The sequence below is a fragment of the Camarhynchus parvulus genome, chromosome 4, assembly GCF_901933205.1.
Source record: "Camarhynchus parvulus chromosome 4, STF_HiC, whole genome shotgun sequence".
Taxonomy (NCBI): Eukaryota; Metazoa; Chordata; class Aves; order Passeriformes; family Thraupidae; genus Camarhynchus; species Camarhynchus parvulus.
The window spans coordinates 15,708,399-15,733,079 of record NC_044574.1 but is presented as its reverse complement, the minus strand read 5'-3'; the positions used below and the strand labels follow the sequence as shown (position 1 = coordinate 15,733,079).

The 24,681-nt window shown below is 37.3% G+C and overlaps 1 protein-coding gene across 1 annotated transcript in view; it reads left to right on the top strand.

Annotated features, from left to right (window-relative positions):
- The first annotated feature begins 277 nt into the window (after positions 1 to 277).
- TAPT1 (transmembrane anterior posterior transformation 1) overlaps positions 278 to 24,681 on the top strand; it is a 49,523-nt gene continuing 25,119 nt past the window's right edge. The window contains exons 1-4 of the mRNA XM_030947094.1: positions 278 to 531; positions 5,099 to 5,229; positions 9,300 to 9,418; positions 23,285 to 23,447. Coding sequence (XP_030802954.1) covers positions 315 to 531; positions 5,099 to 5,229; positions 9,300 to 9,418; positions 23,285 to 23,447 — 630 coding nt within the window. The 5' untranslated portion in view covers positions 278 to 314. The remainder of the gene's footprint in view (positions 532 to 5,098; positions 5,230 to 9,299; positions 9,419 to 23,284; positions 23,448 to 24,681) is intronic.

The window sequence follows — 24,681 nt, the reverse complement described above, 5'->3', positions numbered from 1 at the left end:
ACCGTCACACGCGTGATGTTTTCTGCGAAAAACGGCGGAGGATCCACTGGTCTAGCCCTCGACGCAAACCCGCTGCCTTCTATCGCGGCACCCAGAGAGCCGCGGGAGCCTCGGGGCGTGGCAGCGGGAGGCGCCGGGAGAGGGCCCGTTCCCTGAGGGGTTAACGGCGGCAAGATGGCGGCGCGCCGGCCCGCCCCTCTCCGCCCCCCGCGCGCGGGGCAGTGGCGCGCGGCCGGGCCCGCGGCTGTCGCGCGGTGATGAGTCACCGGCAGGCGCGCGGCGCGGGGGCGGCGGGCGCGCAGCGGGCGGCGAACATGGCCGGCGTTGCCGACGCCGCCGCCGCCGCCGCGCCGGGCACCGGCGGGGAAGGGCGGCAGGACAGCAGCCGCGGGGAGCCGAAAACTCTCTGGGGAAGCAGCGAGCCGCGGCCGCCCCCCGCCGGCCCGGGGCAGCCGTCCCCGCAACAGCGAACGGAGACATTGGGCTTCTACGAGAGCGACCGGGGCAGGAAGAAGAAGCGAAGCCTCTCGGGTGAGGGGCGGCGGCGGCGGCGGGGCCAGCGGGCTCCTCCTCGCGGCAGAGGGGGCCCTGGGACAGGGTGGCCCCCACAGGGTACCGGGGTGGCCGTAGCGGTGTCGCCCAGGGCGGGCGGCTCTTGGTTCGCCCGTGCGAACTTGGGCGAGCGACTTGAAAAAGTGCGCCGGGAGCGGGCGGGCCCCGGGAGCGGCGGGCGGCCCGCGGGGAGCTCTCCCTCAGCCCTGCCCGTGGGTTCGGTCCGTGAGGCGGGGTGCGCGTGGCCGGCCGTGCTCCGCTCCCTGCCCGGCGCTGTTGGGGTGCGGAGCGCGGGCGGACGGGTCCCCGTGCCCTGTCACGCAGTTTGCCAGCTGCTGCTGCTGCTGCTGCTCGGGAGGGGTGCGAGCCCCACGGGCACCGTCCCTGGGGGTGTGCTGTGCCAAAGGCGGGGCTCCGGCTGTCGGGCTCGGTACCTGCCCGGTGCAGCGGGCGCGGTGCGTGCCTGGAGCGCAGAGGGGCCGCTCAGAGCGCGTTCCCCGGGCCCCTGGAGGTGTGCTGTGCCCTGAGGTGGGACTCCAGCTGTCGGGCTCGGTACCTGCCCGGCTGCTGCCTGGAGCGCAGAGGGGCCGCTCAGAGCGCTCCCCGAGCCCCGCGGGCCGGGAGGCTGCGGGCTCGCTCGAGTTTCTTGCTGAAGTGCTAGAAATGTTTGGTCGTCTTACCAGTTCTTGTTACACTCTCACAGCTGTGACTGGAGTGGTCTTTGCCTCTGCTGCTGGCAATGACGATGCTGTTAGAACTTTGAAGTCTGCAGATTATTAAAAGTTACTTAAAGTAAATTACCAGCTGGGGATTTATAAGGAAAAATAAGGGGAAATGGCACGGCCCTTGCTATCAGTATGCAGCTATATTTACATTCAGACTTCAACCAGTTATTTCAGGTACCTACTAAGTAACTTTTAAAAATATTCCTGCCGTTTTTGTAAAAACCGTCAGTCACCCTGTCAGGATTAATTTAATGTTGTAAATTAATTTAAGGTTTTAAATAATTATATTTCTACTGTATTCTTAAATGATTGGCGTGCTGAAAATCTGGAAAGTGCTTGAGGTGTTAAACTTTCAAGGCTTTCTCAGTGTTGGCTTAAATGTGATAACACAGGTCCTATCAAAAAAAAGGAAAAGAAAATAATGGGAATTAGGATTTAACTTTAATAATGTGTCAGTAATTGAATGCTTTCCTTTGAGTTTGATGCGTGCAGTGTCTGTTTCTGATGTGTTATATCATCAGACATGCAGCATCATTGGGTGCAGTTCTGTGGTGTTGATGAACACTACAGAAAGTATAGGTGATGTAATTTTCATAGTTGTAAAGGAATTAGCTTGATTGTAGTAGTATGAGTTGCTTTGAGATGAAAAAAAAGAATGCCCAAGATACATATTGATGTGCCTGAAAAACAACTGAACAAATAACTTTATAAAAAGGGGATTGTTACTGGAGATGGTGGAGAATACTTAACTATGTTCATGCAATTGATTTGAAATTTTAAAATAGTTAAAAATCTTCGGTGCTCTTTGATGTTTCATGGCAAGAAAACATAAGAACCGGCTTCTTGATTGAGCAGTTAAAAAGTCTAACTCATCTAAGGGTAGCAATATGTTAAATAATAAAGTAGGGGTTTTCTTCACTTTGATGAACCAGGACTAGTACTGTAAAGAGAAGTTGATTAGCGAGAAGAAAACTTTTTAAAAGATATATTTTCTTGATTAATTGGCATGCTTATGGAAGAAGTGTGTATTTAGGGTTGACAGGAGTGAAGTGAGTGCCGGAACTGCTGTATTTAGGATTAAATTAATGATTATAGAATAGAAACTTACTGAAGTGCAGTACATTTCACATTTCCTCAACTTTTCCTCTCCTTTCTGGTTAATGGTTATCCTTTGTGCAGCTATGCATTGAAGTATAACTTAGCTAAATCACTGTTTTCATACCTTGAAGGAATTTGTGTCTTTTGTGTTTTTGAAGATGCTTATACTTTGCTGTCCTGAGGTGTGGAGGTAAATGAGCATACTGTAAGCATTTAAGAGTATGAATCTGTCTGAACAGATTAAACTTGGACCACAGTCTAAAACTTTCTGACTGCAAAAGAGGGGAATTTGAAGTAGGGAAGGAATTTGAAGTGGGAAGTAGAGTTTACTTTTGAAAGAAAATGTTGCTTGATGCTTTGATAGCAGAATTAAGCTGTATTTCAAATGATTTATTACTTTGTTCTGCCATGGTGTTTCGTGCTGTTCTTTTGGTTACTGTGTTTTTCCTACAGGGTCAGCCACTAATCTGTTTCACAGCTGGCACAGAGCTGAGGCTGGGTGGCAGTAAGCGCTCAGAAGGGAGGTGGCTCAGTGACTGTGCTCCAGTGCATCCCCTGTCACTGGAGAGGGGATTTTGCAGTCACACTCTGAAGGTTGTGTATTGATCAAGCTCAGTCAGGAGGATTGATTATCCCTCAATATCTAGGGCATGAAAGTCTAAGGTGTTGGAAACTTAATAATTTGGTTTTCAGTGATAGGCCTCTAAAATACTTTGTGTTAGGTAAGAAGGGGTGGGAACAAATAGCTCATTAGCTAAAATCTTAGAATATCTGAAATTGGCAGGGACTCATAAGTTACCCCATGGTACTTGCTCATATGCATATATTTGCTGTGCAGGAAACTTCAGTTGTTTGAGATGGCTGTATCTTTGAGTTAGAGAAGGTTGGTTATTTGAGGGGGGCATTTAACAGAGTAATTATTTGGCGTGCTTATATATACCTGATTTTACTTTCAAGTTTTTAAACATTGAAGAATTGGCATAACCAAAAAAGTTAAAAGTGATAGTGTTACAAAGGGAGACTCAAGTTTACAAGACATCTGAGCAGTGATTTCACAGAATGAACTTTGTTTGAAACTTTATATGTAAATATTTGTTTATTATTACCCATTAAGCAACATGTTGTTTTGTTTGTTTTAAAATAAATGCCTTTAAGGCTTTGAGTGGTTTTGGCCTACTTAGTAGAAGTGGATCATCAAAATCACTATCCTGTGTCAAGCTCATACACAGGAAAATAGGTCAGTTCTCATAGTTTAAAGAAAATCATGATTTATTAACAATACATAATTAACAGGTAGTTAGTGAGTTTTACAGCCAGTACTAGCAATATAATTAATCACAATACCAGACATATGGAGAATATTAATGCAGCACCACAAACTACAAGGTGCCTGTAATTCCCTCCAAGTTGTAATCACACCTCCCACCCAAGGTAATGCAGGCTGTAAGCACGCCCTCTTTTGCTTCTTTTATATTTCTGCTTGAGCTGATTCCTTCTTTGCTTTAAAACTCTTCATAAACTTCTGGCTACTGTGAAAGTCTTCATCTTCAATGTGATGAACATTGAGAAAGCATTGCCTCGGACAGTTCTGGGTGAATTCTTCATGCGGAGCGTCAATACTTGCATTCCACTCTTAAGAGCTGTTACCTGAGTTGTTTTGCTAAGAATGTATATACAGCCTCTTCCTGCCCTGAAAAATGCAGAGCATTCTACCATGCAAGGTTACTTCTCCCTTCTCTAGTTCATAAGACTTTGGCTGAAATTTGAATTTACCATTTGTGAACATGTGCTTGTATCATAGTAAGTGTCTCTAGATTTTCATCTGTTTGTCTAGATGAGTGATTTTCATCTTCTGGATATTGTGTGAACATTGAGAGTTATTGAGAGTTTCTCTTTTTAAATGCCAATAACCGGAGAGGTTGAACTTCACTGTAGTGTTCTGTCACTTCTGAAGTGTTACTAGGAGGTGGTAATGTCAGACATTGTCTGTGAGTGTTGAAACTTAAGTTCAACCTCCTTGTGCTAACAGCCTAAATTTCATAATTATAATTTCATATGTTATAAATTTTGTAAGACTCTTCTGTGCAAAGTCTTTTTTAGAAGCCATGTGAGCTGCTTAAACACAGGCCAGTCAGCCTCCAGGTTATTTGCCTACAGCCATTAAAGCAGAGGAGGTCTGTACATACTTTGATAGCTTTTTGGTTGTGAAAGACCTGATCCCAAAAGTTTAGTGTGTTTGTACTGTTTATGCACTGAACCACTTGGGATCGCACATCTGTGAATGTTTTGCTGTTGTGGAAAGCTATTCTTTATTTTAAAGAACAAGTTGCTAATGTTGCTGAGTGAGGAAATAGCTTTTAAGAAGTCAAAAATAGAGTTTAGTAAATTTAGGAGGTCTGATAATACATTAAGGGTTAGATTCACTCAGCATGTTGCGTTTTGTGTAGCAGCTTCGAGTAATGTTTTGTAGAAGTGAGTGTCTGATTGCCTGGGAGAAGTAGCTTGTTTGTTGGGAGGCAGCAGGGAAATGAATTGGACAGCATTGGACTTGCATCTCCTGAAACTCCTTCCATGCAAAGTTATTTAACCATCAGCAAAACCTTCTGGGTTAGAGGCTATGCAAATGAAACATGTAGCAAGTAATAAGTAACAAAAGTTAGCAGCTTCTCACCCTCTGGAGGTCATACCCGAAGTGACTTCTGGCTATGTGTGTTTCTGAATAGATCTTTCCTTGCTGAGGTTCATCAGTGCTGAGCTAACAAGAGGTTATTTCCTTGAGCACAATGAAGCAAAATACACAGAGCGGCGGGAGAGAGTGTACACATGCATGAGGATACCAAAAGAACTGGAAAAGGTGAAGTATGCTTTAACTTTTGATTCCATTTAGAGATGAAATCTGTTGAATTAAATTATTTAAAGAACTATTTATTTTTAAAACACTTTTGCTACAAAAACAAAATGTAAACCTCTATAATGATTATTTTTCAATGTTACTAACTTAAACATTTTTGTTTCAGTTTTTTTTTGCCTGTTTGCTTGTTGCTGCTGGCAGCTCATGTTATTAGCAGAGACAAACGAGTGCAGATGATGACAAATTAATTCAAATATAAAGATGTCATTGATTCTTAAAGGAACAATCAAGCAAAAGAAAACTTTTTACAGCAAAATGTAATTTTACATTAAAAAAAATTTCAAATATTTTTTCCAGTGTAAAGTTCTCTGAGGAGGGGAAGGTTTCAGTCTTATAAAAATATGGTGACAGATGAGTTTTTTAAGGCTTTTAAATTAATTTTCATAGTATTTTATTTTGCTTCTTGCCACTATTTGCCACATCTCCCCTCTCTGTCCCAGTGTTATGGCCCTTCTTGAGGGATTCTTGCCACCTCATCTATGTCAGCTTAGATAATATTCTGGCCCTGCAGTGAGCCAAGGTTTTGTTCTGGCTTAACCATGTTGATTTGGGAGCAGCAGCAGCAGTGTGCTCAGGATTGATGAGTAAGGCACCATTTGTAATAAGGTTTGGCTGGGCTGCAGTGTAATGATAACATTAAAATTAATACTGCTAAAATTCCCAGAATCTTTAGGGATGAAGTTACATAGGGCTAAATCATTTTAATTTAAACTGAAGGAAGAAGCTTGTTTTGTTCTTCTCCCACTTCAGTCTCCTGCTTTATGCATACTGTCTGTTTTGCATGAGCTGTGGTTCTTGTTGGACCATTCCAGGAGTTGAATCCGCTCATAATTTGGCAGTGAATGTTATACTTTCCTTGCTCTGTTTGCTCTGTGCTAGAATAGTGAGCTGATTTGCTTAGCCAGTATTCTTGAGAATCCAGAGTCTACACAAGGACAGAAGGGGAGCTTTATAACTAAAGATGAAAGAGCAGTGGAGGAGGGAGGAAGGGTGGGCAGGATTCCCTTGGTCAGTAGTGTGCTCATGTTCCCCCTTCAGTATCATTAAATTCATCCTTCAGCCATGATGATGGCTTTACCAAATTAAATTCCCAGTCAGTAACTGCAGAAGATCACAGAATAAATGAGATTGGGATGGACCCATGGAGTAGTCCATGCCCTTGCCTAAAGCTGTGTAACCTACAGCAGGTTGTTCAGGATTTAAGGCTTTGAACATCTCCAGGGATGGTGTCTTCACATCCTCAGTATTTACCCATTCCAGTTTATGATAGAATATTCCACTTATGGTAGAGACTCAGTTCAATGACACAGCATTTCTACATCATCTCCATTTTTAATTATGTAGATTATTACCTGCTGTCTCCAAGGCACAGAAATTATTGTGAAGGATTGTCACCATAGCTTTTCAATAAAATTTTTGGTGTGTAAGAACACGTAATATCCAGCAGTCTTTTTATAAATAAGATTAATGCTGTAAGTGGTGCAGCTGATGGGTTTTGCATGGTACATCAAACTTCAGTCTGTGCTTTGAATATGAAATATTATGAAACTGAATAATAAAGAGATTTTTAAAATGATAGTTATCTTTTTGCACTGAGATTATGAAATATTTTTTTAGTTCTTTTCCTTGGCTTAGTCCATGTTAGTACACATACTAACTTTATCAAATTGAGCACCTAGAAATCAACTAAATAGTGTACCGATCATCACCTGTTGCAGAAACTGCTTGCCAATGTGATACAAAAATCCACTTACTTGAAATAAAGCATGTCAGGCGCTAGTGAAGGAAGAGAAGAATTTTCTCAATGGTTTGTTTTGTTTACTACCTAATAGTATAATTACAGAATAAGAATGAAAACTATAATCAGGAAGAGTGAGAATAAATTGGAGTAAATTTATCAAAGCCTAATCTCGGGAGATAATACTTAATAGGCACTTATTTAACATCCATAGTTTTAGACAGGAGTTTAATGTTCAAAAGGTAGTATTTTTGTTGTTGTTCTGAGTACCCTTTCTTTGTTTAGAGAAGCTAGATAATTCACCATGTAAGTGATACTTCCACTCAGGCATTTTGTGTCATTTCAGTGGGAGCTTTTAATTTAGTAGGTTACTTATACTAAATAAGGTGGTCTGGTAGTCTCTATTCCTGCCATCTTAAGGGAACAGTTTTCAGTTGATCTCAAAGTTAAAATTTGTGCTCCTGTGTTAAATTATAGTTATGATGATGGAAAAGCTCTGTAGGCTTTTCTGTTAGTTCCTTAATGGAGCAGCAAAAATAGTGTTTACAGAAAGGAGTAGAAAGTTCAGCACTGGTTGTATTTCATTGGGTGCATGTAGTAAAAACACTGGGAAAATGAGGACATTCAGCAATAATTGCAAGTCTTAATGCAAGCTTATAGAGCGTGAAAAACTGTCATTGCACTTGGTGAGAAGTCTGTCTAAATCTAAAAGAAAAAGTAGCATTGTTTTTGAGATTATAAAGATGTCCTCAAAGAACACAAGCAAAATGACAGACTATCTTTCTGTTTTGTTGGGGTTAAGAAGTTTAAAAATACTAAGTATTCAGTTCTGGTCATCTTCATTGCTTTAATATTCAATACCTAGTTTAAAAGTTATTTTAAAATAAATAGATAGGTTAATGGCATATTAAGGCAGTGCTTGAATTTATCTACAGTTCATGTAACCACTGCTCCTGATAACTTTGAATAATAACTAAAAATGATGACATTTTAGAAAATAGTACTAGAGATGAATGAGTAGATATCAGGAAAGAGACCTTAACATCATGATTTGAAGTATTCTACCACTGTAGAATTGGTTGAAATATTATTATAAAGAAAAATCAAAATTCAGGAGTGATGGCAGTGCAGTTGTGCCTAAGTCAGTTGTCTTATGTGGCTTGTAGATAGTTTTTCTGGGGTGCAGTCTGTAGGATTGCTTTTGGAGTTACAATGTATGAGGTGTAAGAGGGCTCACTGGACATGGGACTGGCCATTGCACGAGCTAACAAAGAAGGTACTTTGAAAGGCAAAGGGACTGTGAGAGCTAAAACTAATTTACCTTGTACTTTGGTTTACACCTTCACCTTAGTATCTTCCTTTCCCATCAGCAGTACATACAACTTTCACATGTAAATGCATATTTGACATGGATATGTGGGTCTGCTTAGATGTTGCTAGTCTTAATTGTGTAGCCAGTTAAACTGGCTTCTATGGGATTATCCTTGCAGGAAAAAATACTAGCTCATGGTCTGACCAAAGCATAAAGCCATATTTCTAGACTTCCATTCAGATAGAACACAGAATCATTTAAAGAACAGATAAAGAAGGAATGTCATGTGGGGAGAGTCTGATATATGGGAGCTTTGGAATTGTGGAGTTTATGTCTAGTTTAATTATCATAGGGTTGCTTGGCTTGTAGCCACAATGAATGGCTTTAATGTTTGTGTAAATTAAGGATAAGACATTTAAATTTCGTGTGTTATTTTCTTTGTATGAAAAAGGTAGTTATTCTTTGACGGAGATCCACCACAGCTGTAATTAGCTGTGCAATAGAAAATTTACAAGATATTAGAAAACTTTTGGGGTGAGGAAATAATGTTGAAAAAGGAGATGGGAAGAAAATGGCTGTGCACATTTACACACACCTCTGTGGATTTTTCCCCTAAGGTTAAAACATGAACTTTGTTAACCTTACAGGAAAGTCACCATTGGAAAATGAGCTGCAGTTATATCCAACTGCAGTTTATATATTAAATAAAGACTAAGTTCAGTGAGCTGTGAAAGTCTACAAAAGCCTTCATTACTCGGACCTTGTGGTGCAGAATTGCTGAATAGTCTTCAAATGCATAGCATGTTAATTTTTTTATGGTTCAGCTGATTGAACAAGTGAGAATATTGTGCTTATTTGGTTAATTAGTTTTATGTAAATGTATATTTCATAACATAATTCTTTATAAAATTTTTGTGAATTTTATAAACAACTAACATACTTCTGTTTATTTTTGTAATTTAGTTGATGTTTTTTGGAATCTTTTTGTGCCTGGATGCTTTTCTGTATGTGTTCACACTGCTTCCTTTGAGAGTTTTCCTGGCAATGTTCCGGTTCATCACTTTGCCTTGCTATGGCTTACGGTAAGTTGATTCAAGAGAAAGGTGTTTGATACCCTTAAATGATATTTCACCATTTATGTGTATGCTTCATTTTATGGCCTTTCAGTGCTGTTTGAATTACTAATGACTTCTTCCGCTGAAAAATAGAAGTCTCAGTCTAAACTAGCCAAAGTAAAGGGGTGTGTGTGACCTTTAAGCTTTACCAGCAGTCACTAACTGTCACCATTGCTTCCTTCAGACACAACAGTTTGATAACAGCACCACTTAGGCATATTCAGGTTAGTAAAGGAGAGAGATGTAACCTTACCTTATAGTTTTGTTCTTTTATCTAACATCTATGTGAACATTTTTTAAAAATTTCTTAGACTTGGCTCATGTGTTTTGATAGGCTCTTTGATATCAAAACAGAGGTTGTTTATTTTTTAACAGTTATAGCTTTCCTTATTTTCATGGAAAACCTTGCTGAGAAGATCCCTGAATAAAAAGTGTTCTTTTCTTTCCTCTGAAGAATCCTAGGGAGTGAAACATGGAGAGGAAAACCAATCAGAATATTAAGAAATTTTAGATCTTCATGCCTTGATTTGCTGTTCATACCAATACTAAGAAGTTGCTAATACATAAAATTTCTAGTTTTTCTGGCATAGGCATCAAAAATTGGATAGAATTAATCTCCTTCATAAGACCTGCTACTTCATGGTAAAGTTGGTTGTGTAAGCCTTAAGTATAATCTAAAATAAAAGGAACAGTTGTATTGATGTAATTTTTTTCTTCAATAAATAAAGACTTCAGGATCTTTATTCTGAATTTTCCAAAACTTGATTTTTATGGTTACTGATTTTTCTGAAAAAAAAATTTAATCAAGTTGTTTGTATTTGCATTATCAATATTGTATTTTATATGTGAAGGTCTTTTAGATGCATAGTTTAGAAATGTATGTTCTGATTACAGCAAATGCAAAAAAATAATATTGTAAAATATAGTCTGAAGTTGAGATGTTTGTATTTGGTAATGTTAAACATAGGCACTAGATGGCAGTCTAATGTTTTATTGTGCTGTTAATTTTGAACTGAACCTCAGACTTAGTAGGTCAAGAGTTTTCTTAGCTGTGTAAAAATGACAGTTGTTTGGTTTTAGCCTCATGACAAGGCAATTTGTGCCTATCTGTAGACATCTGTATAGATGCTATTACTAAATTTAGGTAAATGTAACAGAGTTCAATTTATCATTTGAATCTTACTTTTTTCTGTTTTAAATATGTTCTTCCTCATTTATAAACTCAGCTTTGCTTTTAGCAAAGAAATTTTCCGCTCTTCTGAAATTACAATTAAAGATTTCAAAGACCAGTTACTGTTAGGTTGTTGTTCAATATGCTGACAAAAGTGACTTTTGAAGCACCATATGCACTTACATATGTGCACATACATATGTATGTGGTATGTGTATATATGCATACATGCACCTGCAATGCTAATATTTAGTCTGCTTGCTTGACAGTATTTTGTGTGTCAGGGACAAGAGAAGGTGGTTTAATCTGTTGAACTTGACTGTGTTAAAGTGTTATCAAGTAAGAGGCTGTGAAACTGAGACTGAGTGGAGAAGTCTTTGTTTTTGTTTTCGTAACAACTCCTGAAGCAATTCCTTCACAATTTCTTCCAGTGTGTTGGAATTTAGTTCACTAGAATCTCTACTTGTTTAGTAGAGGCTTTGTTTCATTCATTCATGTTCTAAAGTTTGTGGCTTTTAACTGAAAGTTTTAGGACTCATAGTATGTAATGGAACTTCTTCAGATGTAATAATTCTTATTTCAAAGTATTCAGAGCTTGCACATTGAATTTTGGGGGGGGTGGTTCTTGGTTTTTGTAGTTATGCTGATTTTGTTATGGCAAAAAATATTTGTGATTTTCTTCCAGCTCAGGAAATACATTTTTATGTATTTGTAACAAAATAGAGTTGAATAAGTAAAGCACACTTGTTATGACAAAAGGTACTTACAAAGCAGGTGGCTGTTTATCTTCTGGCTTGTTCTTCCTTGCAAATATCAAATAAATGTTGACTAGTTGTTAGTTGAACCTGCCACATCATATTCCATTCTGTGTAGTAAATAAAAGTGCTCCTCCCTTCATCCTGACTTTTCTCTCAACATCTCAGTGGAGTAATTGAGCAGTGAGTGTTCTGTTTCTCTTCCAGTTTACTCTTCAGTTTATTTATTTCCTCACAATTCTGTCTTCTCTTTTCAGTGCAGAGAAAGATTATATTAACCTTTTTTTTAACAATAAAACCACATTCTACATAAATGAGCTAATTCCTGTCTATGGTATATTAGGCAAAGTGCTTAAATATAGGGGAAGTGATTTATAGCCTCTTCCACATGTTGTAATATTTCATTTTACAGAGTTCCAAAAGGAAACAAAGAGTAATGTATCTTAAAGAAAATAGTTTACTTTTTCTGCCTAGATAGTGTAAGCACTTCAGTTTGACTTCTGTCATCCTTCCTCATCACTTGATCTTTCCTTTTGAGCAAAGGTAGTTCTGTGTTTTTGTCAGAGCTATATTGGTGTTGACAAAGCAATCTTTTAAAAAACTTCAAGAACTTCAGTCAGAAGAATCCAAGATTCTGTCATTGAGTGAACTAAATGCTTTGTTTATTACTGAGATCAGACTGGCAAAGGCTGAATCATCACATGGTTTTGGTAGTTTTGGCAGGTGCAACTTCATTAGTCTGTGCTCTATAAGTGGCAGGGTGCTTTTAAAAAAGTTAACAAGCACTTCACAAAATTAGATCACATCTTCTGAAATTTAAAAAAAATCAGCTCTACTGTATTTTGTTTTGAGACAAGAACTTTCCTTAATTATTCTCTTTGAATCTTGTAGACTATTCTCACTTTATTAAAAGATTCTTTGACAGCATAAAAGGTCTGTTGTTCTGGTGATGTACCAAGGTAGACAGAGCAGTGGACCTGGTAGAGTTGTGTTTGAATTAGAGTCCTTGGTGACAGGTTCCTAAAACTAACTCTACCCAAGGTTGACAGTTTCATTTTACAATTCAGACAATTTTTTGATCAATACCTCAGACCCAGAGATTCTGGGTAGACTAATATCACTGCCTGTTTTGAAGCTCTTTCATAGAGCTAACTTAATATTTTTCTTGAAAATATGTTGCATGCCAATAAAGGGCAATGTGGGAATGTGGAAAAGCTCTTCTGTATTATTTGTAAAGCACCATGATATGAAAGTTAAAATTGCACGTTAGTGAAACTCTGATAAGATTCCCAATTTAATTATGTTTGAGGACATTTTCCATCATCTCCACAAAGCAAGAAAGGATTTTGGGAGGGAAAGTGGGGGGTTTCTCTGCAAAATCTAGTTTTCTCAAGAAAATACAGGAGAAGACTATGTATTTTCTTACATGTAAAGATAAGATTGACAAAACCTTTACAAGAGACCTCCCACACACACCTCATCTGCAGGGGTTCCCCACCCCCCCACTGCCAGGAGTGGGTCCAGGAATGAGGGCAGCACCTGGATGGTGGAAGCCCAGCAAGATCCTGCTTTGTGTGAGCAGCACCCACCCACCGCTCACATGCCCCAGCACCTCCAGTGCCTCACACTAGAGCTGAGTCCCACCAGGAACTGGAGCATGGTGCTAATGACACCACAGCTATAGTCCAATTCCTGTGCAGACATTTACTTAAGAGTTGGGCTTAATGATCCTCGTGGGTTCCCTTCCAACTCAGAATATTCTGTGATTTCTTCCATGTGAAAGTAGATATAGATAGATTATAAATACCTATTCTGTATTATTCTTTTACTCTGCTCTCTGAAATAAGTGAATTTAGGTCCTGTCAGCAATAACATGAATAACTTCAGCTATATTGTAGGTACATCTTAAAATTCCCATTGGCCTCCTGTGAATTCACAGATTCATGTTTTTCAGTAGGAAATAAATAGAACACATTATTCCAAGAAAGAAACTGTAGAAATAAAGCCTATCTGGAACAATAAAACAAACAAATCCAATGTCATTCTTCTTATGGACATTATTTATTTGTTCATATTATCAGGCTATTAAACAAATTTGAACCTCTGTTATACACTTACTCCCAAACCTTCAAGCCTTTTTTTCTTTTTTTTTTCTCTTTGAGGAATTTAACTATGAAATCCATAAACTTCCTTTTGTCACCTGAAGTTCATTTAGGAAGTTGTGCATCTACCCACCAAAATGTGTAGCTTTCTACCAACCAAAAAAGGAAGATGCATTCATTTTTTTCTGTAGTATACTCTCAGATCAAGTACTCCTTGCTCCTTTCCATAACAGTGCATAGTGTAGCAACATTACAACCTTCTCTTTCTTTCTTTCTTGTAAATCAGACCGAAGGGAAGAGCACTTTCACTTCCTTTATAGGATGGAATGTGGTGTCACAGGGATTCCTCCTTGGTGAGTAAATCCTGATTTTCTTTTTCCTTCTGTGCTGTCAGCCAAATTCACACATCTACAGGTAATCAGTGAAAAGGCTGGTTACACATGGGTAGTATAGCTAAATTAACCAATATACCTCAAAGGAGAAACCAACACTTAGTTTTCATAACAAACACATGAAATTGATTCAGTGCAATTTGTGGCAGGTGTATTTTCTTGTGTAGCTTTACATCATTGTGGAAATAAGTTATCTTAGATTTAAAGCATTTTTCACATAGAGTGCCTGTGGACCAATTTGGCCCAGTTTAAAAAAGGATATTTTGGAAAAACTATAGCCCCTGCTGTACTTCAGGTTATAGTGCCTTAGCCTTTTTGAGATTTCTTCTAAGTACTGCTTCAGTCAGGTTCCTAGCTATATTTTTGTTTGCACTTAAAGTGGGTTTTTTTTGTAATGCTTAACCTCAATCTTAGGGAGTTCAGAAAGTTCATTGCCAGGTGTCTTAGTATTAGACTCATAGATAATTCTATGCATAATAAAATACAGCACTTTAGCATATGTTTGTTAACTATCTTCAGTTATATTTGATTCTGTTATTTAAAAAATAAAAGCCTAATGAAAGCTTGTTCTAGTTGTCACTTATTTGAAACCTCGTTTGTGTTTTTTTTTTTTTTTTTTTGAGGCAGCCGATCTCATCGGGGCCTAACAGCAAGGTTGGTTTTGTTTCATTCTTAGCATGATCTCGTGCTGTATTGTGTGCATGTAGAGGCTTTTTATTGTTTGAGAAATGCAATGCCACCTAATCTTGGCAAGCTTGGCTCTCAGTTCCTTATCAGTCTGTAGAATCACAATTTTACATCAGTGAGGTCCTGCATAGTGTATGGTGTACTGCTTCTTAAAATCTCTAACTGGAAATTAGATTTTCTCAAAATAGCTTCTTTTCCTGAAGCCAAATTTGAGCATAATTTTAGGAAAATATTTCCAATAGATTGCATAGTCCATTTAAAAAAAATTTAGTGTGTACTTATGTGGGCAAGTATACCCTTCAGAAAACCTTGCTTGGATTTTATTTTCCCTTACATCTTTAATTATCCTAACAGGAAAATATACACCTATGTGTTAATGTAATGATTTTTGTTCGTGCTTCATGTAAAATTAGAAATTTATGATACCACAGTTCTTTTATGAAGGATGTATTGAAGAATAGAGAGTTTGGTAAAAACTAGACATAAAACAAACACCATTGTTCAGTTTCCATCCACGTATCTTCAATGTAAAATGGAGGAAGAAAAGATACCTAAGCAAAACTTTTAACTAGACCACAATATAATAACTGAAATATATTATTCTACTCATCAATGGTTGCCTGTTTGAGAATGTTGGCATTGAATAAATAATACAGTAAGAAGAGGTTTGCTGTAAAATACATGCTTAAGCTTGTAAAATGCTAAATGACTTCTTCAGTGCATTATTAGCAGAACAATAAACCCAAATAAAAAGGGCTTTTTAAGTGTCAACATTTATAGAACTATTATTCTTACAAAAGCTTTAAAATATATATATGTGTATGTTATTAAGATGAAAGTATCCATCTAAAACATTTTTGCAGTGACAGTGTATTCATATCTTTAAATTACTGTATATATGACATCAGTATTGGAAATCTTGTATGTGTTGACTTCATAGGAGTAATTATTTAGAGTAATGAATTATTATGAATGAGTATTTTTCATATTAATTATTTGGATGAGACTAAATAGACTAAACTAAAGGAACCCATTGAAATGCAGTGAATTGTACCAATAAACAAGAAAATACCTTGAATGCCTGTTGATTTAAAAAAAAATTAACAAAACAATCAAAACCCAAATGACTCTAAAAGATGATTGGAAAACCATGTGTAATCAGACTAGTGAAGAATCGAGGAGCACCAGGAGGCCTGTAAGATAAAAATAAAGGAATCATATGACATCATGTGACAGTCTGTGCAGTTAAGTTTAAAATAATATATTCAGAGTGCATGCATATGGGTTGGATGCCAAAGTAACTAAGTACTCAGACAAGTGTACTTGTCTGCAGATTACACAATGTAGTGAAAGCATTGTTCATTTTGTAGTGTTAGTTGCTGAAAAGCATACCAAATGCAACTTCTTTTGAAGCTTTTTTATACAGCAAGAACAAATTTCTTTTTGTCCAGGTTGCATTTCATGTTCCAAATGGTTTAACTACTTTAAATTCAATAAGCAAGTCTTATTAAAATATCTGACACACAATCTTGGTTTTCTTGGAAATCAATTGCTTAAGCAATCTTGTGCATTAGCTACTTGTGATTTTGAGCATATTAAAGACAAATATTGTTAAACTCCAATTTTTTTTTTTATAACTTGCTTGCTTGATGCTGAGTAAATTCAGTTGTACAGCTGTTGGAACAAAAATGAGTTTTGAGGGCTGGATACCAGTGCTTTGAAAGCCTTGAGCTGCTTCACTTCTTTAATTTATTAAAGAGAAAGTACTGTGAAATACATCATGCTGTTCAGTAGTAAACATTAAGGATCAGTAGTGTGACCATCTGTGTAGTCATAGCCCCTATGGATGATGGAACCTAATGCTTTTCAACCAGTAGATGGAGACAGAAGTCTTACTGCGGTATAAAATGTGGATCATGGCATTTTGAGTATGGTGTTAAATAGAAATACCTTGAAAATTACAGACAGATAACTAGTTCAGCTAGTTCTTTAAACTTTCAATTGAGTTTGCTTATGATGAGCACTGGTTTTCACACTAGAATTTTCCTCATTGAGTAGGTGTTTTATGTAGATTGTGATATAAGTTTGACTTGATTTTGTAACAGAGGGGATTTTTACAAGTGTCATAAGTCATCTTGAAAAAAAATTGCTGTTTTTCCTAAAACTTATCTAAGTTTGTGGGTAGCCAGTATATTTGGTAACAGTCTAATTTGATAGTATTTTAATTTAGTTTTATAGAATATACCAGTATTCTAGAAGTAATTCTTCTACATATTTATGAGGCAATTTGCTTGCTTTTAGCTTTCCGAAGGGAGGGGACATACATGGATCCAGTGGTTTTCTAAACAGAGGAGAGACTTGGATTTACATTTGCTAAATTTGTCTCATGGTTGACAAACCATAAATTGGGAGGTTTGAAGCATGAGTATTAACCCTTGATTTTTATTGTGTTGTAAAAAGTAGGTTTTTTCTGTAACACTGATTTGCTCAGTTCCTGGTTGATGTCAGTCAGTACATTGTGGAAATTTTGCCATAGTTTGACTTTGAGCAGCTGTAAATACTGCAGGGGTAAGCATTGAGTGTGGCATGCTTCTGCTTTTTTAACACCTGACTGGGCTGAAACAGAAGCATGCTGAGGTGGAATAGAGAGGTATAGTAGTGTGGCTTGCATAGTATCACTATGTTCAATTAATAATAAGCTTGTATATCCCCTAAAGTATGGATTTCTTTGTTTATGGTGTTCTGAGAAGTAAGGGTTTGTTTCAGTGGAGATTTTCTGTCAGTAGATGTAAAGATAAATATACCCAAAGGCTGAGGAGTTTGAACATCTTATTAAGTACATGCTGTAGAATGGTGAAGTCTCTGTGTGTTTTTTTTCTGTATTGTCATAATTTGCTGGTTAACATTACAGTGCAAGAGAGTTTATCTGTAAGCAATGCTTGGATTTTCACTGAATTCATGCAGGTTGAAGGATCATCTCATGTTTAAACATTTTGGTGTATTCAGTGTTAGTAATAGTAAAGCAATATAAGATTTAACATAGTGGATAATAGAATGGATAAGTCTTACAGTTTAGTACTAAGATACTTGGCTGTTTGAAGAAGTTTTAAAGTTTGATTCTTTGATAGTCTAGCCTATACAGCTAATGTGAGAACTTAAGAATTAGCATAATGAAACCACTTATAAAATTCTGTAAAGAGCATCTTAGAGAGCATGACTTAAAGCAAAAAAATATTTGAAGTAGTAATGGAATAATCATAGAATCATTGAATGGTTTAGGTTGGAAGGGACCTTAACGATCACCAGTTCCAGCCCCCTGTGCCATGGGCAGGGACACCTTCCAATAAACCAAGTTGCTCAAATAATCCAGAAAATAATTAAATGAAAAGATATAAATCATGTAGCATAACAAGGTGTATATGAAGGACAGTCCAGGTGCTCTGGATCCTTTTATTTACTAGTTTGAGGTGTGAAAATTGTGAGGTAAATTATATCCAGCTAAATTTTGAAACTATGTAACATTATTTCTGGAATCTAGTAGGACATTAGAGGAACTACATCTTGGACACAGACTCTTATGATACCATCTTTCAAGAGCAGAGTTCACTAAAGCCAGGCAAGTGTTAATATTTAACTCAGTTGTGCAGCATCACTGTATGCCTGGGATAGCTTTGAAGGAAAACACTAACTGCTTTCTACAGAAAAATTCTACTGCCCACTGGTTTGTTACCTTGCTGCCAGAATGATTGAAGTTGTATTGTTGTAGTGCACTTTAATTATTGTTCTCATTTTGTCACTTATGAGAAAAAAGACCCACATGTAATTTTCGTCTGAAATCTTCCTGTTGGTATTCTGTCATACTTCATGCACAGGTGTAAAAATGTGAAGTGTTGGAAGTGAGCTGTGTTTGAGCTTCTCATATCTCCATTCAATAGTTTCTAAAGTTGTACAATATTACACTCTGAGTTATCATATCAGCTCAGTAATGTCTAATTCGTAAAACTTGAGTCCCTACTTTCTAGTGAGGTATTGAAATTACCAGCACTATGCTATGTTTTTCTTGTTTGTTTTTTGGCTTTTTTGTAGTTGTCATAGCTTGGCCAATGTGAGCTTTTAATTTTGTTTCTTTGAGATTCTGTGGTACTCATGATGTGCATGACTACAGCAGTATGAGTTTGTTTGTGATACTAATCATGAGGTCTGATTAATTAGTGCTTAAGATGTCCTGAAAGTACTTTTTCGTCTTGGCAGTTAGTAGTTACTGGAGACAATAAGTAAAAACACATATTGAGAAAAATGAATGCAGAATGCTGGGATGCTGTGACGGGCATGAAATCACATCAGCCTGTGTGTGTTTCTGTGTATTAAACAGCTTAATGCAGAGGATAGGAATGATTTGTGACAAATACAGATTGAACTGTGTTCCTGATTGTGTACTAAAACTGCAGTGGTCAGCTCTCACTGAACACTGACTACATCATTGCATTGCTGCAGGCTTTGCAGTCAGCTCTGTGTATCCACCAAAAGGTGACAAATCATGAGACTTAATCCATTTACTTGATTTCCATGTCTTTGTAGGAAATAATTTTCCCTTTTCCATATTATATGCAGAACCACACCTCAAAATCCTTTTTTAAATGTTATTAACCGAAGTGGAAGATTATTCTGCTACGATAAAAATGCTTCTATGGATTTATGGAGGAGACATGTTAAGCTCTCTCAATTGGAAACATGTTAGTGGTACACTGTAGATTACTTGTTTAGGCAGTATGAAAGAGTCTTTTCTAGTGTACAGTGAAAAAACACTGGAATATATTTTAAATGCCAGGATCTTCTTACTCGTCTTACTTTCTAGAAAGCAGTTTTCTGTAGTTAATCTTTGCCGTAATCCCTTGTACTTAGTAGAGGGTTTAGATGATGACAGCTCTTCTGTCATCAAACTGAGGAAATTGAAACTGTGAGGATATTTTTGTGACTAAGATGTTGTGGTTTAGTCCCAGCTGGCAACTAAGTACCACGCAGCCACTCACTCACTCCTTCCATCTTCTACCCATGGGGAAGGGAATTGGAAAGTCTTGGTAAAGCTCATGGGTTGAGATAAGAACAATTTAATAATTGAAACAAAATCTGCTAATAATAATACTAAATATGACAATAATAATAGTAGTGAAAAGGAGAAGGAGAGAATCTAACAGAAGCCTAAGAGAAACAAGTGACAGGGTTGTCCACCAGCCACTGCCTGGTACCCAGTCAGTCCCTGAACAGAGATAGACCCATTCTGGGTAACTCTCCCAGTTTATATACTGGGTGTGATGCTCTGTGGTGTGGAATATCCCTTTGGCCAGTTTGGGACATCCTGTCCTAGCTATACTCTGTGCCAGCCTTCTGTGAAGCTCCTCACTAGTAGAGCAAATGACACAGAAAAATTCTTCACTCAGGGTAAGCACTTCTTAGTAACAACCAAAACATTCAATGTGTTATCAGCATCCTTACAGTAAATCCAAAAAACCAGCTACTAAAAATAAAAGGCACTGTGTCCCAGCCCAAACCAGGACACTTGTTCTGAAGTTGTCACAGCATTACTGCTCGTTCTGCTTCCCATGTGAATGAGAAGCACAAGAAGTTACTTAGAACTTTGGACAGAATATTGATAGATTGTATTTTTAATGAAAATGTCAAAAAAATATTGTTTATTGCAGTTTTTTTCCCTAGTCGTACAGACAGACTAGTGAGAAACTAAATCTAAGTTAAGACAAGAGGACAAGAGGACTTCAAGTTATGCCAAGGGAGGCTTGGATCAGATATTAGGAAAAATTTCTTCACCAAAATGATTGTAAAGCAATGGAACAGGTTGCTGCTCAGGGGAGTGGTGGAATCACCATCCCTGGAGGTGCTTAAAAGATGGATAGACTATGGTTTAATGATGGACTTGGCAGTGATAAGTTAACAGGTGGATTCGATTATCTGAAAGGTCTTTTCCAACCTAAATGATTCTGAAATTCTCTAAAAATATTATATGGATAGGATCTGTTCTACAAAAGTTTAATTCCTGTAAAGCACAGCAATCAAGAGTAGTTGATCTGTCTCTTTAGGGCAGCTTTTGAATTGAATCTCAGTGATAATCAAGTTTGTTCTGTACACAGCACATTCTCAAAATCTTTTATAGGATGCTGTGTGCAGGTTTGTATGCAACTTCGTACAGATTTAGTCTCCTGTGACAGTTTTCAGAGTTGACACCACCTTTAGAAGAGCAGTTGTGCTCCTAGTTTTATGTAGTCTCTTCTCAGAATTTGTAGTGCCTTGTCATGGTTGCTGTGTGCATTTACATTGACTTCTCCTGAGCTGGTTTTACTTGAGTGTAGTCAGATGAGCAGAAGAGTGATAGAGTTATCAGTACAGAACATCTGCAGCTTGTGACTGGTGGTTGAGCATTTTTGCTATTACTTGTAAGCCAGAAAACCTTTGACGTGATATTCTCAGTCTGTACTGACTTGTGGTCATCAAAGCATTTTCCTTTGACAATCTTTCTGGACTGCTTCAGCTGCTTTATAAACAGATTCTGCTCACTAGTGCATTTCAGTAAGAGGCTGTTGTTAAAACTTGTACCTTGACAAACTTTTAAAATACTCTGAATGAGATTTTCAGGTGGGTGTCCTTTGTTCATCAGGTTTTCTCTACCAGGTACTCACTACTCTAATGATAAGGTAGTTGTTGGCTGGAAGAATGAAGATGCTGATATTCTGAATAATTAATTTTGATTCTCTTTTTCATGTGCTAAGGTCTGGCGTTACTGTTATGGCATAATAGTACCTTTATGACTGTATCCCAATCTGTATTTCAGGGTTTGAGTGTTGGCTGGGAAACTTGTACAGAGATGACTGAATACACTTCCAGAATGGAAGTAGATTGGAGAAAAAGGAATATGCTGTTACTCAGCCTATGAACGGTGATCATAACTATGGGCTTGTTTAAGTCTTGTAAATATTTCAATATATACTATTATATTTTAACAACTATAATCATTTAAGTCAGATGTAATTATATAAGGCAGTAAATTTTCAAAGTGTGATTTTACGGGCTGGGGAGGGTGCATTTTTTTGTGTGTCATGCAAAGACAGTCATAGCCTTTTTAAGCAGTGGGAAAAGGTACACATTCAGTATTTTTAATTTTTTCAATTGGTGTTTGCGGTTAAAACTCAGTTTGGGGGCTGAAGAAAGGAAGAAAATTCACTGAGGCATTTTGTCAAGGACTTAGGTTGAAATAAGATATGGTGTGAATATTGTTTGAACATCTGAAAGCAAGAAGATGTCTCTTAGGGAGAGAAAGCCCATTAAAGCAGTCTGGTATGCTGGACCAGGTTGAATTCTTTTATTTAGAATGTAATTGTTTTTAATAAAGTTTATGCAGTAAAAACTATATAATAAAAGGAGCAGTTGCTCTCTGTTCAAAGTGCTATTCTGTAAATCTGAGAGTTCTGGAAACTTTCTTGCTCATACTCCCAGCAAGAGCACGACCTATTTGCCCGTTGTGGAATGTCATTGTATGGTTCCAGGAGTGACATAATGTGTGAGTGTTGTTTTCAGGGTGATTTCTTTTGAATGGAAAACAACAAAGAAACCCAAATTATCGCACTCCAGGTGTGAATAAAATAGAATGACTGAGGTAGCAGGGATTTTAGACTTCTCTGCAGGGTCTGTAGAATTACTCCAGAGGTCATAAGTAGCTGTTTGGATGTTTTTTACAAATGGCATACATTTTTACAAGATAACTCTTAATTTTTTTTTCTAAATGTGTTATCAGTTCATGGGAACATTGTCTAATGTCTGGATGGCTTACTGATTTAAGAATACAGAAACTGAAAATTTATGACTTGAATTCTGCTAATTGCCTGCAACTTCTTTGAAATATTAGCTTCTTTAAAGCATTTCAGTGTATTTAAAAAATTCATATATTAATAGAAATTATTTCCTTCTTTTTATATTTAATTCTCAACCTTTTGATGTAATACACAGGCTTTTTAACTGCTTTGCATCCTATTAATACTAAACGAAATAGACACGTGAATGTGGCCTTGCTATTTCACTATGCTTATGTATACTGTTGTGGCTATTGAGATAAAGGTATTTACTTTTTGTAGTTCTGCTAGGTAGAAATTGTGTAATGATTCCTTTAGTCTCCTGAGTTACTCATGGAAAACTTCTGCATTTGCTTCACAATCAACCTCCAGCTCTGATGTCGTATTGTTTGCATTTACTGCTGCAGAGCTTAGAGCTAAATGAAGATACAGAATTTACAACCTGTTCCTCAGCATCTGGTTCATTATACTGAAATTGAAGATGACTGCTTCATATCTTTTTGATCATAGTGAATACAATTTCTGTACCTGAGGAAGTCAAAATCATAGAATTGTGTGGGAGTGGGAAGTTAAATTAGAAACCAAGGGCATGCATACAGTAGGTTATTGAAAAGTGGAAGCTCTCAACAAATATAATGTTTTAATTACAGGGATATGGCTAGTAAGAGACTGTGATCCTGTTTGTGAGTGTGATCCAATAAATCTGGGTCATAGTCGTGGTTTTGGAGTGAGGGGCAGGGGAGGAGGCATAATAAACTACGTTAAAATATATCCATGATGAACAGCTTTGTAAATTCATAATAACGTAGTAACATCTGTATTTTGTGGGTATATGACATTTAGTGGAACTTTTTGCCCTTTCTATTTCAGTGACAGACGTTTGCTACAACCTGCTCAGGTATGTGACATGCTCAAAGGAGTTATATTGGTCATCTGCTACTTCATGATGCACTATGTTGACTACTCTATGATGTACCATCTGATAAGGGGACAGTCTGTCATAAAGCTCTACATCATCTATAACATGCTTGAGGTAAGGATGTTGACATCAGAATATGAAGCATGCTTTTGTCAGACTATCTAAAATATTTTGTGTTCCAGTATTGACTTAGAATGTGGCACATCTGGTATTCTCACAAATCTGTACATACCTAAGATAATAAGCATAGATGCAGTGAAACAGATTTGTGAACAATAAGGGTTTAGATTATGTTTCCTAATGCCTAATTTATAGAGCTTATTAATCAGTTTCATAGCAAGACACTTGAGAAATGGAAATGAAAGAAGCGTCTTATGAAATGCCAGGTAATGAATGAGATTTTGAATTCACCAAGAAAAGTAGAAACTGTTGATTTGAAATAATTATAAGATCCTGAGAGAGAGGAGAGAAGAGAAGGAGGATAATAGAAAACATGGAATTTGGGTTTTAATTCATCATTATGGAAATATAGCTTTCATTGTATGCAAGGACACATGTTACAGCTTTACCTCAGTCCTGGCTAGCAGACACAAGCCTTTAAGGTGAATGAATGAATCAATTCATTAGAAAAGGCAATTCCATAGAAAAGGAAATTCTGTTTTGGGAGGTAAGATAAAGAGAAATTCTGTCAAGAAAAACAGTTTCTGTTTTTCTATTAATGTAAAACATAAGATTTTTAATTGTGCTTCTGTGATCAATGGTTCACAAAGTAAGTAATATTTTCATAGGCACAATCTTATCTCCATCCGGCAAATATAGGACATAGTAGGAATACAACCTCTTAAATGGACTCAATCAGAGCTTTGTACACAAAAGTTATTCTGCTAGGAATCTGGGATTCCTGAATGATATATTAATCCTTATTTGAACATCTGTTGTACCCTTGTTTGAAGACTGCTGAAACAGGGTGACATTCTGCAAAATCTGAATATTTTGTCTGAAGGCATTTGTTCTTTCCTAATAAAATATGAAAATATTGCATAAGGAATGCACTTTATTATAGTAAGTGAAATAAATATACAAGCCACTCCAGTTGTTTATTCATAGTATTTTGTTGCTTCTGATTTTACATTTGCTGAAAAATATGTACAAATATTAAATTGGCACTGAGTTACTATCTAGATTTTAGTTGTGTGGGGAAATACTCATCCATATATAGTTCCATAATTGATGAGAGATTATCACTTACTAAATAAATCCATATGCTTAAAATAGTATTTTCTCTTTATTTCAAGACTACAAATCACTTAGTGCTGTACTTTCTCAGCTTTATGTGCTTACCACATAA